Source organism: Pyxicephalus adspersus, chromosome 5 (assembly GCF_032062135.1).
Source record: "Pyxicephalus adspersus chromosome 5, UCB_Pads_2.0, whole genome shotgun sequence".
NCBI classification, from domain to species: Eukaryota; Metazoa; Chordata; class Amphibia; order Anura; family Pyxicephalidae; genus Pyxicephalus; species Pyxicephalus adspersus.
Genome location: NC_092862.1, coordinates 105,413,305 through 105,431,122, shown reverse-complemented (window position 1 = coordinate 105,431,122; position 17,818 = coordinate 105,413,305). Strand labels below are relative to the sequence as shown.

At 36.2% G+C, this 17,818-nt stretch overlaps 1 protein-coding gene across 3 annotated transcripts in view; it reads right to left on the bottom strand.

The window, feature by feature from the left end:
- OSBPL10 (oxysterol binding protein like 10) overlaps positions 1 to 17,818 on the bottom strand; it is a 195,768-nt gene that overhangs the window by 46,500 nt on the left and 131,450 nt on the right. For all 3 annotated transcript variants that reach the window (XM_072412376.1, XM_072412375.1, XM_072412374.1), the window contains one exon: positions 5,524 to 5,661. In XM_072412376.1, the coding sequence (XP_072268477.1) occupies positions 5,524 to 5,661 (138 nt within the window). The remainder of the gene's footprint in view (positions 1 to 5,523; positions 5,662 to 17,818) is intronic.

Genomic DNA, 17,818 nt, shown 5'->3' with positions numbered 1-17,818 from the left:
TCCCTGTTGAGTTGCATTGCAGTATGTATCCATTTGCAAGTTGCTAGTGAAGCAATTACAGTTTGGCTCTGGAACAACAGTTCCCATGGTAACTATCAACCTGCTTGGTTACTGCATATAAGCGCCAAAAAGGAACCACCTCGTGCAGGACTTAATACAACAATGTGTTACTAGCAATCAATATGTGTATGGAATGGAAAAGCACTAACTGTACAAGTTAAATGACTCATTTAAAGTTAAATTTTGCTGAGAAAGAAATATTTTTTTGTCTTATCACTTGCAGAGTTATAAAGTGTAGGTGTTATACCAAACCACAATGCTCATTGTCATCATTATGGTTCCTCAACTAGACAATCCTAACACCTTGGAAACTTTCTGGGGCAGCACAATCACGTACTAAAATTTAATAACTGGCCTGGGATAGTATTATAAGAATACAGCAAATGGCAAAGAAATCACTGTGGTGTTCTAGCAGCTGGCAATCCAGAGAAGTTCTTGTTGCAGAGGTGTCTGGACCAATTCCTCTATTATAGTCCCACATAAACCTAGTTTAATGATGTGTGCATAAACCTCATTAGCATGGTTTGGGTTCGATCAACAGCATTGGGAATACAGAGCGGCATTGGGTTTTGAGACCAGAATGTAGTGTGTTAGGCATCAAAAACATAAAAAATAATCTGTAAGAACCACAGATATGGCAAGATATGCCCAGGGGCTAAGTAATTGGCTTAAGGTTTGTAAAGCAGAATTGAATTCACCACTGCATCTGCCTTGCACAAGCAGTCACATGACCCATGGCTGTGTTTTGGTAAGTAATCCTGGATGTCAAGGATGCAGCAAGCACTGCAGCCACATTCTAAACTAAGATTATCCCTGTAATTTGTTTTAGCTTAGTTAATGTTTTTAGAAGGACTGTCTGCTTACTCTGTTAACACATAGAAAGATAGCATTACAGTCTGTTTTCCCAGGACTATGGATTACCTACTTCAGTAATTAGGTTTGTGCTCAAATTGGCAATAGGCTGGCGAAAAACTGCATGTTTATAAGGGTGATTTGGTAATTCCAGTAAGTAATTTGACACACAGACAAGGTTCCGTGTGCAGACACAAACCGGGTCCTGTGTGTTTGGTTGAGGGAGCTAGGACATTGGCCAATCAAAAAAGATAGGAGGATGATTTTCAACCATGAAAGGAGTCAGAAACTCTCTAAAATTACCATCACAGATTAGATGAATAGGCAGTATAGAACCAGGACAACTGTGCCTATTGATTATATCCGCAAAAATGGCTGCCTCCAGGAGGTAGAGTGGATACAGCAACATGAAATCACGTTATGGATGACTATAGAAAAAAAGAATAGCTAAAGAAGAAATACTTGCAAATATACAGTACTCTCTGGTTCAGTGAGAGTAATACGTAATCTACCACTTACAAAGAGGTTGATGATGCTGGTAAATTTAGATATCAGAACTGAGCAGATAAAGATAAAGGTGATGTGTGTGACAAATATTGCAAGTATAAGAGATGATGAGATAAAAAGTACAGGATCACTGGCGGCAGTAATGACTAGTGCACCCCCTTCCCCGTTCCCACACACACCATAATGTTAAAGTAGAAAATAAGTCCTTAAAATCGCCCTCTATGCTAAACTACTGCAGGTATAAAGAGAATTTTGACAAGTTTAATAAAACATATCTAGTAATAAGAGCAGGATGAGATAATCAGAGAAATGTTGGAGGAAAAAAAGCTGTTAGAAAAAGCTTAGGATGTAAACGTGGACATAGGAATCTATCCAGTGTGGTTATAACAAGTAATACCACAGGGAAAGTAGAATTATAATGTACAGTGGCATCAGCCATGAACTAAGCAGCTAGCACTAGCAAATGAACTACTTGTATCTGACAGGAAACCTGTTGGCTTCTTTATAACATTATCCATATAGAGAATATCCAATGCATGTTGGAAGAACTTGGAGGATTTGCTGGAAACTGACTGTGCAGGTGCTATAAATGGGAGAATTTTAGGACAGTGTAAAATGACTCCTGCACAGTTAATCCCAGGGAATATGGACAGAATCAGTAGAACTGGAAAAAGATTATTGTAGACAGGGAGCAACTAAAACAGAAACCAGGATGACACTGGCAATATGCAATGTAACCTAACCAGAAAATAGAAGAGAACTCTCACTATTATTATTAGAGATTAATAAATGTTTTTAAGTTGGCAGGAGTTAAATTAGACACTGACAAAGAAAGGGTTATAGTAAGGAGGCATTTAATAGATGGGTGCCTAAGGGCAGGTTCAGGCAGATTGAGCAATCATGTGTGGCTCCTGGCAGTTGGCACCTTTCCAGCTGCTCTGTCATTTGCATTGCAGCGCTGGTTCTTATAGCCTGAACATTTGGCAACTATACTGATCACTGCCTCCCCCATTCATTCGTTATGAGGATGAACATAGCCTAAAGGAAGCATGGATGCCCGTAGTGAGGCTAGGAAAATGAAGATAAATTACTGGAAAAAAATGGAAAGCAGGGCGGAGAGAAACGGAATTTTTAAAAAATTCTATGACAGTGTAAGCAGGCAAAGCCTACATAAAAGTGGCTGTTTTGTAAACAGGGGCATTGCAGCCTCTGCATTAAATGGACTATATTTAAAAGTTCGGCAGATATTTGTGGTACTTTGCAGGGGGTTACCTTTACATGATTTTGCAATTGGCTTAGGCTGCTGCATAGCATATTGTTTTGATGGAACACAATAGTTCTACTTTATGTTTGCTTTGGTGTACTGGTTGTCTAATTATGTGCTGTGCCAAGTGTAAAAGCCAGAATTCCTTATCTTATACATGATCCATTTTAAGAACTTATTAGCATGACAACTAAGTATTTCTCAGAATTAATGGTTAGAGAGGGTTAAGTGTTAGGGAGTGCTTTAGCCTTGGAGACACACTGTGTATTATGAAGGAAAAAGGTGTAGTTTGCTTTACTGTGTGATGTGCTAACGTTGAACACATACCTGGATAGAAGGTATGTTTCCCCATACAGAGTCTAGAATTAGTAGGAAGCAACTTAGGGTTGCTGTTTGTTAATTTGTTTCAGGGCGGTGGAATGAGAAGGAGAATACTGGGTGGCCCTTCCCATTCCACCCAGGTACACACCTGGATTTTGCTTCAGCCAAATGCGAGCTCTGGCTATAAATGGCTATTAAGGGCACAAAATCCTTGGGTTTTTTCAAAAGTAGTTTTATTATGCCTACCCCTACATGGAATACTATGGAGAAAAGAAGACAAGAAAGGACAAAAAAAAAGACATACAAATAAATAAATGAAATAATAATTTATCGGATACAGTAATGATTATTATGCTGCAATAAACATGTTTCTTTGTGTCCAATGTTTCTCAAACACTAATATATGACTAGAGATGTTGATAATAATCCGGTTATGAGGAATTACCTATAGAGTTGATATATTGGAAATAGGTATAATATGGACAGAATCAATTAGGGGGGAAAATTATATTAGTGGTATTAAGTGTTGGGTTTAAACAAACAATATAAAAAGGTATGTATGTGTAAAGATATTATGGTATTAGGCTGATTACAAGTGGTTATTATCCCTGGAGGGTGTACATACCATAGCATGGCGTTTATTCAACCATTAGAGTGTAGTAATGGTGGAAATACTCGTAGGATTTTATAATGTGTTAATCCGTGCATTAAATGAAATGTATTAGTGCTCAACAATATGCATATAAACCAACAGAAGCCAAAAATGTATTTATTTATTTATATGTCATTTTCATATGCAGTTACTTTCTACGACTTCCAAGTCTCTTGAGGAAGCCAATAAAGGCGAAACGCATCAGGTCGCCACACCATATCTCTAATGATTGTAAAGTGTTCTCAGTTAGGGATCTCAGGGTTCTCAGTCTAGAACGCTCCCCCCTTACAGCTCAGCTGAGGGGGCGGGACTTTGTGTGATTGACTAAAATATTTCTTTTTTATGTCATTAATGTGTAATGAATGTATGATAAATGAATGGTAATATAACTTACTCTGAATACAATCCATTCAATTTGACTTAAAACCCCAACCTTTCTTGTCTTTTTATCTCTATAAAGGGCACAGGTGTGGAAATAGACATGGCTCTGTGTTCTATAAAATGGCAAACAACTAGCATGGAGTGTATTGGTGTATTTCCTGGATCTGAAGGCTGCTTGTTGGGCCATGGACAGTTTGACACCTCGCTAACCTGTATTGTAGAGGACTCTGGGACTCTTATCAGCTGAAATAAGTGATCTTTATGTTTTGAATTATGATTTGTTGAAGAAAGCTGTGTTTTTTATGAAACAAAAAAAAAAAAAAAAAAAAAGAGACTTCTGTTTTCACAGCTGTGCTGTATGCTGCTGTAGAAGCTAAATTCACCCATCATAATATATAGATTATTGCCTGAGATGACCATAAGCAATCATTTTGGGTATTGAAAATTTATCATATAGCTTAATGCTATCCAAATTTGTACAGTTATCCTAAACGATAAACTAACTTACTCTATATATACAGTGGTACCTCGGTAAAAGTCCGCTTTCGAATAAGTCTAACTTGGTATAAGTCCTGTTTGGACACAAAAAATTTTGCTTGGTATACAACCTTTGTGCTAGAACTTGTGCTTCTCAGCACCATCCTAGTAGGCACTCGATTGTTCTCAGTAAGGTTAAATTTTCATTTATTTCATCTAATTGCTTTTGTATTTATGTATTTTAGTATTAAGCTGTGTTTAAATAGTTTTATACAGCCCCATCAATGTATAATATGCCAATAACAATAGGATTTTTTTTCATGGGAACCGATTATTCATTTTCCTTTTATTTGTTATGGGAAAAGTTTGTTTGGTATAAGTCCTGTTTGGTATAAATCCAAGGATCTGGAACAGATTAAGGACTTAAACCAAGATACCACTGTACTTACTTTATATGCTAGCAGAAGCCACACCAGCCTCACTCACATTTCTGCAGGGAAAACTACCAGTGCTGGAAGTTTCAAAACTAAATACAACCAACAGTAGTTTTCAGACTACCAGTTTTGGTAGTAATCTTTGTACTATTTGAATACAATTGAGAATGGTATCTTTCCCACTTCTGAATTAGAGGAGACTATGTTAAAAGTGTATGCAAGATAATAATGCTTTAAGTACTATGGGGAAAAAGTATGTAAATAGGCAAACTAGATCTTTGTGGTAGATTTATTTTTTTATCCTATAAATATTACCCTTATAAGGTGGCACAAAGAGATGTGATACTTCCTGTTAGACAGATTAGAGAAAGAGATATGGGATATCAGCTAACATAGTCAAAAATAGTAAAAAAATCAAGTAACCTAAACCAGTTCCTAGTTTCAGTTGACACCACTAACAAGATAAAACTAATTCTAATCTTGTTACAAAGGAAATAACATTATCGAATTACTTCATTTCGGTTAAAAGGAATGGAATGAAATAGAAGCAATAAAGCAGAATCCTCTTTGCATACCTTGGTAAGATCCATTCCAAGCTTGAGCTGTGAGATAAGGTGGAGGATTACACCACGCTGATCTTCCATGACGCCTAAATCTTCTTCTTCATTATCCTCTGTGTCCGTCAGCTCATCTTCAGTCTCCAGAGGACCAGTCTGAAGAAGAAAGAGAAAAACATACACATTGCTTTGGTATTGCTTTAAAATTCCAGAAATATTCCCTAGTCAATTTTTTAATTTTCTCAGTTGCCACTAGGGCAGTTGTTGTATGGATGGTATTGCTCTTTGTAACCAGAATCCTAAAAAAAAAGAAGATACTTAATTAAGATACTCCTGTTTTAATGTAGTACCTGTCTGACACAAACACTAAGGTAGCGGTCAGGTTTGGTATTAAACAAGCCTGGAACTTGTTTTTATTGGCCACAGTGATTCATCTTTATTACAACATCAAGCAAGATAAAATAACACCATTACAACACATTTCCATAAACCCCAGGCCTTAATCATTTTATGGTATACCACAGGTAAAGGTGTCTTAAATACTGTACTCATGTGGAACAGACATTCACAAACCTACTAACTTCAACTAATGTTAGGAAGGAAATGTTGCAAGATATTGTAGTTACATTGTTCCTAGCAAAATAAAGGCCATAAGAATGTATAGGGTAGGATGTTGAGCAGATATATACATACACACTCACTCAAAAATAAATACGTCCAAATATAAACCAACTATATTATGTTTTGACTGGAGTATAAACCTACCATTACTGTTAACAATAAATCAATAGAAATGCCAATAAAATTAAACTTTTTGAACAGGGGACAAATTAAATTCCCATGGACTCTCTATATTACCCTTTTACATGTTAAAGTCTTTAGTACTTTTGAGTTGGTTAAGATGGGTCACTTGCTTCTAAATTATTACTAATTATTATTGTTAGCTACCAGTAGATGGTGCTGTGTCCGCATGTATAGTGTGTGACAATGTCATATCCTGTGTATCCTGTCTCTGACAGCAAAACTTTATTATACACTTTACATAGGTACACAGTGCCATCTACTGGCATGACATAAGTATAATATACTATATGATATATTTTTCGAATGTCCTTTTTCAGGGCCAAAATCTTGGTTAATTATCGTGTGTGTGTGTGTATATATTTACATTGTTTACAATCATTATATAAATATAATATATAAATAATCAATATATATATATATATATATATATATATATATATATATATATATATATATATATATAGCCAAGACTAAGTTCACAATTTTTAGCAAGACCTTTTTTTACCACCAGTAAAAGTTTTTCAAAATTATATCTTCATGCAAAAGCAAACTAGATGATGCTAGGCTAAATGCCCTATATTGACTAAATATTGTGTTGGTAAATGTAAGACATCTATGGCTTTAAAGCAATTCCAGGTAACAAGAAAGATCATTAAGTGAGCTATGAATTCTATCCAATAAACACAGCAAATGTACTACCCATAATGTTTAAATATTAATGTAGCTGTATATGAAATGGTCATTGGTGGCTGGGAGAAATGTAATTTTATCCAAAATTGAATGATATTTGTACAGTGGAATGAACAATGTTTCCTTCTTTCATATGCTAAAGCCAATTCTTTTCAAAGACACTTAATAAACTAGGCACACTGTATTACAAAACAGTTTTTTTCATACTACTGGTATACATTTTACATTTCAAAATGTAAAAACTAGACAATCTATTATATATAATACCATCATATTTACTTAGTTTTCTTAATGTTAAGAAGGTAAATTAAGTAAAGTGAATAAATAATTGCATGAGAATATGACACAAATCGCATGATGATCAGAATGCATTAGCAAGTTATCATAACCTTATTGCAATTGAAACAGGCTATGTCTCTTCTGCAGTAAACAAACTTACATGCAATCTTCTGTTGAATGTACACTGAACTGTGTATGTGCAGCTCAGTGAACGATCAGCATACCTTGGTGCCATAAGTAAATGAACAACGTCCATGCAAATGCTCAGGAGTTTTGTCGTCTGGCCTGGCCAATCAAAATGGCCGAAGATCACAAATCCAGAAAAAGACAGGATGAAGATGCCAGGTGCCAGTGAAGAGGAGTGTAGTTTACCTTAACTTCAACAGACATACTGACAAAAAAATTAACTAAAAATGTTGGAGGCACCAAAAGTCTTAAAGTTCATTGATGAAAATTGATGTAACAGCAGGGAATTGCGTAACAGGATACCCAGGTTTCGAAGTTTCCAAGGAAAAAATGAACACAATTTATTGTGTGAAGTTTATGAACTCTTTTAAAAAAAAATAATCTAATTATGTTGCTAGAGAAAACTAAAGGTGACAGAAAAGGATCAATGACTACCAAGGTACAGATAGATTGTTATGCTATTTATACATTTAGGTATAAGTAAAGTTTTCTCTTAATCCTAGTTTTCATTGATATAATAATCCTAATTAGAGCTCATTAACACTGATCACTGATATCAGCTTTAAATATTTGATGTACCACCAACTTGCTTCTATATTTTAAAAGTACTTTGAGTTTTTATCACGATATAAAATTAAAATATGACATATGAAGTGGTTCAGATATCAAAACAATTGTTAACCTGTATATCGGGTTTTATGCAATCTGTGGCGTATTGGGCATCAAATAAATAGTGGGCTCAGGCCACTGATTTCCGGCCTATGAAAGTATTCGGACATGTAGGCACAAGACGAAAATCCTCAGGCACCATTGTTTGCTAGTTATCACATACCCATGATCGTTTAGCATTATCAAGATACTCCATATTTCTCAAAAGCTTTATATAATTTTACTACCTGTACCTGAAAACCTCTATTGTTTAGTTTTCCCCTGGTTGTTAGTGATCAGGTAGCACAAGCAATGCTTAGAACAAGGCACAAACATGGCACAGATGCAGTTTCCTTTTGTTGGTGCATTATTAGCCTTAGACAAATGCCCATTAAACTAGTGCATGTGCATTTATACAAGGCATAGTGTACCAAATTGAAATTATGGAATTTTCCCCTTTATTGTTAGTCCAAATGCTCTACCAAAAACATCATGAAAAACTGCACTGCTCACTTACCATTACATTTACTTTGCACATATATTTGATATTTTTAATTAACATACATAAAATACAAACTCTTCAGTGCAGTAACATGAATATGAAACCTATAAATCCTTCAAAGCATAGATAATTATACTTTTAATAATATTTGGTACATGAAAATATTTCTTGATTGCTGCAGCTATTTTTTTTTTTTTTGTTAATGAGCGTGAAGAAAAGAGATTAAAGTTCTGCAATTGCCTCCCAGAATAATGTAGTTATACATTTTATTGCAGGCTGGAGGCTTTTTAGACACTATGCAAAAGGGAAATATATAATCAGAGATAACAAGAGAAGCAGAGTGCATTATGACTGCCTCCTGTGTATCCACAGCAAAACAAAACTTCAAGCAAACATTGTAAATCTATATGTCTGTGTGTGTATATATGTTTATATATATATATATATATATATATTTATTTTAGATACATATATACATTTGATGGACTGTAGCATGTGAAGACATAGTTATATAGTAATATTGTACACTAAATGGACAAAAGTATGTGGACACCCCACCAAATTATCAAGTTCAGGTGTTTTAAAGGTACTGGTAATGACACATCATGGAAACACATTGCAGACAATTGTGCATTTACAATCTCTTTTTTGTGTTCAACCATACCCGTACCCCTGTGCACAAAACCATTTCCATAAACATAGGTGTGCAGGTAATCTGTTGGCCTTTACAGCACCATCTTCAAGATAGTTTAAAATGTTGCCATCCACAACAATGCCGGATTCCACACATGTAATTATGAATTTGCACCATTTCCCACAGATACTGTAAATCCTGTAGATATCCAAACTAGGGGAGTAGAGGCTGTTCGAGTGGCAAAAGGGGGCCAATAACATATTCCCCGATAACCTAGGAAGAGGATGTCCAGCAAGCTCAATACATTTTTTCAAAGTATTATAAAAAAATATGTTCAAAATATAAGATTAGTTACATTCCAAGAATCTATTATATCTATTTGATTTTATTGTGTTGTACAGGCTATGGGGTTCCCATTATACAAGTACCAGTTAGGAGTGGTAAAACACAGAGAACAAACCTCAATGTAATTACTCACTAATAAAGTTAGAGATAAGTACGTAAAGTAGCATGGTTACAGATATAGGGTGACTGCAAAATAAAGCTTGTGCCAAATCCTTAGCCCTGAAACAGTTATGTAGAGCACACTAATGGAGACCTGAGTTGGGCTTTTTAAAGAGAATCCACTGTGGGGCTGTGCAGAAAAGTTAAAAAGTTGGCATAAAACTAATGTACTACTGTTGGCTGACATCTGATCACATAACCAAGAAGGGAGAATACTTAGGAAAGCTTTTTTATTTACACAATGTGTATTTTATGATACACATCTGCATAACAAATCTCTTCTAAAAGCTTTATTACTGTAACTGCATGCATTAAATAGCCTGAAGAAACCTGAATAGCCAATAGAAGTATTAATAAAGCAAAATAATATTTATCTGGATGTTATTACTGTCTCGTATAAAAAAAGGTGTTAATAGCACATTATAGAGTTGTACGTTCACTGAAAGTCTGATCAGTATCTTGTTTCTGACTTTATGAAATCGGAATGTTAAAGCCTGACTTGAAATAAATACAAGAAATCAGTCTTGCTGGCATTTTTTGAAAGAAATTTTGCTATAAAATCCAAAGCTATTAACACACAGGTCAAACTATTAAACTCAAGAGATGATGAAAAATAGAATAAATCCAAGTACTGGGCTTGTTGCAGGATAAATTTGAACAGGGCATTTTTGATTTTTCCTATGTCTGTCTCTATCCAGGAGTATATTTAGCAAACACAGCCCCAACTTTTTTTTATATTCTGCAGCAGCGTACCTGGGATTTTTTTTTAGAAGTGAGTTTCTTGAGGGGTTGGGATTGAGTCCAAGGGTGCTGCAGGAACAGTGGGGATTAAATAAGTGTATAGTAGCTGCAAAATGACCAGTTAAATAAGTGGCATATAAAAAGACAATCATTACAACAAGCCAGAAACAAACAAGCATTTGCTGAAATAATCAGGCAAGAAACTTGCAATGGTTACAATATGCAGGCGAGATAAGCAGAATTATTCAGTTTGCACACTTAAACTGATCATGTACTTTGCAATCTGATTTTGTCATTTCTTTCTGATCAATCAATATATAAGGTCATCAGATTACATAGTGCTTTTACATGTAAAGGGGGCCATACAGAAATTTTATAATCATATTGTGTTTAATAAACTTTAGATCCCCTCTTGGTAATGGGTTGTATAAACAATGACAAGGTCTGTGCTGAAATAAAGGATCATAGGACTGTGGACATTCCATATTGCTAGGACTGGCAATGGCTAACACTAGTAAAATCTGAGGTGAAGTTCCAACTCAACTAGAAGAGATATAATTCAAAGACAGACAAATGTAAGAACAGGTAGCAAACAGCAGAATCTGGACAAGTCAAATTGTTGGTATAGGGAACAATATGAATACCAAGCGCCTGGAAATATATATATGTATATTAAAAAAACAAAAAAAAAATTTTGCCTATGAAATTAACGGATGAGTGTCACTTCTTGAATTGGGTTGAGCATAAGACAGGGCTTCTTGATAGCGCAATGAGGCCCTGGAGGTTAGGTTCCATTTCCATTGCTACCTGATGATAGGTCAGATCTCTGATAGAAGATATGCATATTCTCAGGCTTAAAGGACAATTTAGGATCAAAACAGAAAGTAACTGAAGAGAAGCTGAACTGTTCAAATATTACTCTCTAGAAGAGACAGAAGTGCTACAAGATTGGGATACCACAGTAAGGAGTGCAGCCATTGTCAACTTGTAGTGATCTGTGGTAACCAATCTTCATTCAGGGTCCCTGATATAAAAAAAAAAGTCTTCATAGATGAAAAATTCTCCAACCTTTTCAGTAGCTCCCATGTGACCAAAGGTGTTTTAAGCAATTGTATCCTTTGAGAGCAGCATAAAAATGGTCATCTTAGATGAAAAATAGCATTATATACATTTTCAGTTTCTGAAAACAGTTTCATTTGTTTCTGTAATAAAGTCTAACTCCATATTAGAAGTTATTAATGTGTTGTAATTTTAGATGAATCCAGTGCTTTTTACAGTCACACATTTTTTACTGATAAAAACACAACAAAGCTACCACTAAAATTATAGAGTCTTACTGGACTAGGTTTTTTCTACCAAATAGGAAGAATCAATCACAATTATAGGTTCCACCAGGCAATGCTAGAAATAAAGTCCAAACTACATGCGATGTAGGATGATCCATCATACTTTAAAAAAAACAATTTGGAGTTAAGATATCCCAGTGGGGTACATAAATCTTGCATCAATGAACTACATTTCAGTTTGCCAAGACCAACATGTAGTTTCAGGAAATTTGAAGATAAGAGCCAAGACTTGTTAGTATGGTGTTTGTCATTTTTTTTCTAAATTATACTTCAGTAAAGGCACTAAACCTGTAGCTTTGCATATTCAAAGCACAAGTAATATGGTATACAGACCAATATATACAGACATTATTAATATAAACCTTGGGAGACAACTGTGATTGAATGACTGTATTCTAAGAAGGTGGGTTGTTGGGCATAATTTGATAACCCAGTATAAGTAATATGTCATTTGCAAAAATAGTACTGTCACAAGAGACACAATTCACTCTTTGTAAAAAAAATTAAGAAAAAATATGCTTTAGAGTGCCCAAAAAGTTTAAGAGCTTTTTTTTGTGGAAAAAAGTGGAACTGAAGTCAGAAATAAAAAAAAAACTCACTTACCTTTAATCCCGCAGATCAGTCAATCCATTGGGAGGTTTCTTCAGTCCCTCGTTGTCCCACGTTCAGTTTTCAGCTTCTCACTTCTATCTTCTTTCATGGTTCTTCTTCGTACGTCACTTGAATCTCGCATTGCGTAGGCATGAGATCGGGTGAAGTAGATAGGAAAAAAAGATTGCAAATCTCACTGTGCATGCGTGAGATCAGCAATTTTTTCTCTCCCATTAACCTCCCTGGCGGTAATCACGAGTTTGGCTCGGTAACTTTCGGGGTGGAATTCCCAGGGAGATTAAAAGTCTTACCTGGTCAGCAGCATCCTGCAGCAGTGCCCGCGGCGTCCTTCAGCGATGCCCGGCATCTGCTTCCCTGACAATGCCGGCATCTGCGTCCCCGGTGTGTGAACGTTGGGGACGCAAGGCCAGGGGAAGCAGATTGCTCGCGAGTGCCTGGCTGGGAGGCGGGATTGAGATGGTAGGTGGGACCAGACGGCAAATTTAAAATAATGAGGATTTTTAAATGATCTGCTTCTTTCATATAAAAATTCTCATTATTTATACCGTCTTTTTTTTTTTAATTGAACCGCGAAATGTGATCCACTAAACAAAAACCCTGTGCTTGAAATAAGTGTAAGTGCAAAAACACCACACAAAAAACGTGCACTGGGGTACTATTGTGATCCCTCCTCTAAAGAGGAAGCGCCACCCAATTTCCCCAGCCCCCCAGGGCAAGGCTCCTGACGGGGGCTGGGTACAAAGGCCATCCAGTCGAAGCTGGAATGGACCTACTAGCCCATCTTACCCATGTCAGAAAGGGTCCTTTTCTCTATGGCACTGCAAAGACAGTCCCACCGGATACTAGGCTGGGAGGTCTCCCGAAAAGAGACTCTAGTAAGGGAGAGTACCTGACCATAAGGCCAAAGTACTCCTCAAGACATTAGGGCTAGCCCATAAGGGAATAGCACCCTCCATCAAAGTGGCTCACAAATACCACACTAGGTACCTTGACAAACAGAAAAATACGTAAATAGAAAGTGCATAACACACTGGGCAAGGATAAAAAAATCGCCCATCTGCCGCAGCTAATGCAGAATGAAAGCGAAGTGCTAAATCAGCATGTGATGTGCCTGTTTATCAAAAAACATCAGTGGGTTCACCACTCCCAAGGTGATTTTAGGGTACCCCTGGTTCGCCACTCCAGGGGGACGACACTAAGCGAGATTTGGCCCGCTCTCAAGACTTGAGGGCCAGACCAAGGGTTCCCCGCTCCAACCAGTGGGACAGAGCACTATCTGGGAGCTCCTTATAAGGGCTGGCCCCATGCCTCTCTCTGGCGGACGCTAAACTAGAGGAATTAGCATAGGGCGGCCCCTTACAAAGCATCACCATCTAATTGTCCATCCTAGCAGGCGTACTAGTCCACTGTATTCTTGCCAGGAACACAGCGCCGTTCCTTTCCTGCACACTGGAAGGATTAGGTACTACACTTGATCTTAGCCAAAAGGCTGAGAACCGTTTATTTATACCGTCAGGGAGGTTAAAAGGGGAGGAAAAGAAGAAAGGAGCAGCCAAGAGCCCAGAAAGCATGATGTAAGCATGATGAATTCTATCTTGATTGCTACAGTGAGGTGCTGCACCCTTTTTTTTTTTTTGAAAGGGCGTTGCACTTAAAAAAAAAAAATACAATTTTTACTTTTTTATAAAAGGGTTTACTACCCTTTTATGTAAAGTAAACATTTTGAATTTAGGTCCCCGTTAAATCTAACCTCAGGTGTCAAACAATACAAAGCAAATAATAACATTCTTTTTATTTATATTTAACAAAAAAGAGGAAAAAAGCATGTAAGAAAAACAAAGTACTTTCCGTGACACAAAAGCTTGTGGAAGTACATTTAGCAGTTATAGTACAAAATTCTTACACGTGAAGGAATTTAGGCTTTCTCTTCTTAACAACATTGAGATGTTGGTGCTGATATGCAGTGTTTGATTTGTCAAACACGGAGCTATGCCTTATGGCTAAACATTACTACCATGGTTTCCTGAGGACATTTAACACGCTAAATATTTAACATCCAGTTCATGAATGTCTGAACATTACCAAGCTTTACCATTTACCAAGCTAACCAAGGCCTTTAGAGTCTGGCATATAGTTCTTGGGTTGTCTTCAATTTCTCGGAGCACTGGACAGTCTGACCTTGGGGTAAATTTGCTGGAACATCCACTCCTGGGAAGATTGACAACTGTCTTGAATTCCTTCTACTTGTGAATAATCTTTCTCACTGTAGTATGATGGTTTTCAAATAGTTTGGAAGACCCTTCCCAGATTGATGAGCAGCAACATCTGCTTCTCCAAGATTACTGATGTCTTACTTCCTTGGCATTGCGTTAACAATTTTGCTTTTATAGAGGTGGGTGGATACAATTAGTAACCAATTAATTAGGTTCATTTAATTAGCAGCACCTGACTGATACCTCCCCTAATTCCTAGTGAAGTAGAAGGAATGTACATAAGTGTTCACACACTTCTTTGACGCTTTGATATGGTCTTTAGTAAGTTATGACACAGTAGAATAGGTCATGTGTTAATGTGTTAGTTTTCATCACATTGTATTTGTATTTACATATTTTTAAAACCTGCTAAGGGCCAGATTATAAAATTCTTTTTTAATAATTTTTATTTTTTATCAAGCCATGATAAGCAAAACCTTGGATTTGAAACAGGGTTTACTCAAAAAAACTTTTTCCTTAAAATTGGTATATATAGTGAAATGTTCACTGAGAAATCTGATTGTCCTTATAGGAATAGGTCACAGTTTCTTGCTTGTTTTCCTGTTTTTTGGAGTTTAATATAATGCTACAGTTTTGTCCTATAATTGAAGTAAGTATTCTTTTCTGATTTTATTTGTAATCAGAGCGGTTACTGGCTCTTCCTGTTCTAAGTGGTGTTAGACAATACAGATATATAATTACAGAAGAGTAATTGCAGTTTTCCATTGTACATTTAAAGGCATTGAGGGATAGCATCTTGTCTCTAACAGCATGATCAAACAATGCAATTATTCTCTTATAATTAAATACCCTATGATGCTCTATGCACAAGTTATCAAAATTATGCTAACTCAAATTAGAATCTCAAAAAGTATGGAAAAGTTTTAATATAATTGATGTTGTGGTTTTTAATGTGCTTTGTGGGGCATATGTGCATATTCTGTACTGTAATACCCCTGTAGCAAATGACATGATGAGTGGTGTGTTTTAGAAGTTCTACAGTTAGGTACATTAGGTTATCAAAGGATACATCACTTAGCTTAGTAAATGTGAAAACTCACATTCAAAGAATACCCAAATATTTTTTTAGCATAGTTATATAGTCATAGCTAGCCTATTTAGACTATCTAGTAGCAGCACAATTAAGGCCCTTTTAGGCAGCTTTATTACATTACAATGGTTATCACACACATTTATCTTGTGGCATGCTGCACAATAGTATATATGAAGTTAAGGCAGCCAATTTATTTTGAACAGGCTACCAACTTATCACAATACACCTAAAACTGCAAATGTGAATTGTGTTTTTGCAGGGTGAAAGTGAAGATTTAACATTCAAAATAAAGTGCAATACAATGCATTGCCAATTGTGCATTAGGTACATGCAGTAAAAACATGCATAGATGTTAATGCAGACTTGAAGGTCAATATATTTTCCAAAAAAATCTGTGCCAGAATGGTGGAAGATATTAGGGTAAATTCACCCCAAATTAAGTGACTGCAGTGTCTGAAGTAAATGTTAGTTTTTAAAAAAAAATGCTCTGTGTCTCTTTGGTTCAGTTTCTGACCAAGTAAGCTATTCTGCCCCAACATTCGCTCTGAAAACTTCATTAGTTATAAACAAATTTCATTTAAAATTTTAATCAATGTCCTCATCTATTCTTGTATGTGATCACCATATGTTTGCTTTTGTATTTTCCTGCTGATTCAGTAATTACATTTAAGAGATTTTACAGATCATTTCCTGAATCTATAGTCGGAATGGTCAATCCTGAATTTACAGGAAATGAAGGATGTCAAAATAATCAATCATACAATTTGCATGCCGGGATATGCCACATCCCTGACGTCCATTATTTTTTTGTGATGTTAAAATCAATTGTCATTTTTTTCCAGAGGAGTTGGCTAAACTCAGAGGAGTTTTATTTTCAACCTATGTAGCTATGGAATATAATTGGTCTTTGTAATAAATAAGCTCACTTTGTGCTTAGGTCTGATAGTATTTACAAAGGAAATGGGCTGAGCCTATATATTAAACTTTGATGCAATGACCCATGAACAAGATATTATAATTAATATTAAAGTATACTACATTAAAGTAATCCTATTCAGTTCACATTTACTTCTATTTGCTATCTAATGAAAAAAAATGATCTTAATATGGCCCAATTACTTGCGTCAGCATTGTTTTAATGTTATGTTCATGGAGTGAATTCTGCTAGGTAAGGGAGATTCTTTCTGCCTTCCCAAATGCAGTACTTACGGGCACATTTATAAAGAAGTGTACTTTAATGCCAGCTTTGGACCCTTAAGCTTGTGTAGCCTTATATACCCATATGAGAGTTCATGGAGTAAATGAAGTAATGAAAATGTCAAGGAACTTTTAGCTCAATGAAGAAAAGAGATGAGGAGTGCAGGTTAATGTTGTCTGCTCTCTTCCAATCATATAGCTTCTTTTGATGTATTGAGCACAGAGAGACATTTTCCCCTCCAATCACTCAAGTCTATCTGCTTAGTCAAGAATTAGAGAAATCTGCTTTCTGCTGTAAATATGTCCTTTAGTGGTAGTTCAGACTAGGGGTGATGTTGCAGTGCTATTGCCTCTTCCTCACACATCTGATCTGTGCTGTCCATAGAGAACGTACTGCTTGCTGTAAGATGTGCAGACAACGGAAGGGTTGGTAAGATGTTAGCCACGGCTTTTCCCACTGCCAGCTTAAACAAGCCCTTAGTGTCTAAGTGACCACTTAATAGGTCTGTGGTGTGAGTGGGGGAGTGACTGTGTAAAATTTGGCAATAGAAGGTAAAGCGCACATATGATAAATAACCAATTATTGGGACTTTTAGGACCAAAAAACCTATTGTAGATACTTTTTAATGCAGCAATAAAAACTTTTATTAAATATCATTAACCCCCTAACCGCTAAGCCCGTAATTTCTCGCACTAAATATTTTTGCTCTTTTGGTTAACCCCGTATTTTTTCGCCTACACTAAAATCCCCACTTACCTGGTCCCGCTGTGCTAATCCAGTGTCGGTTCCCTGTTCCAGCGTCGGGTCCATGTTCCAGCGTCGTCCTCCAGCGTCGGGTGTCCCTCTCCTTAAAAGAAAAAGCC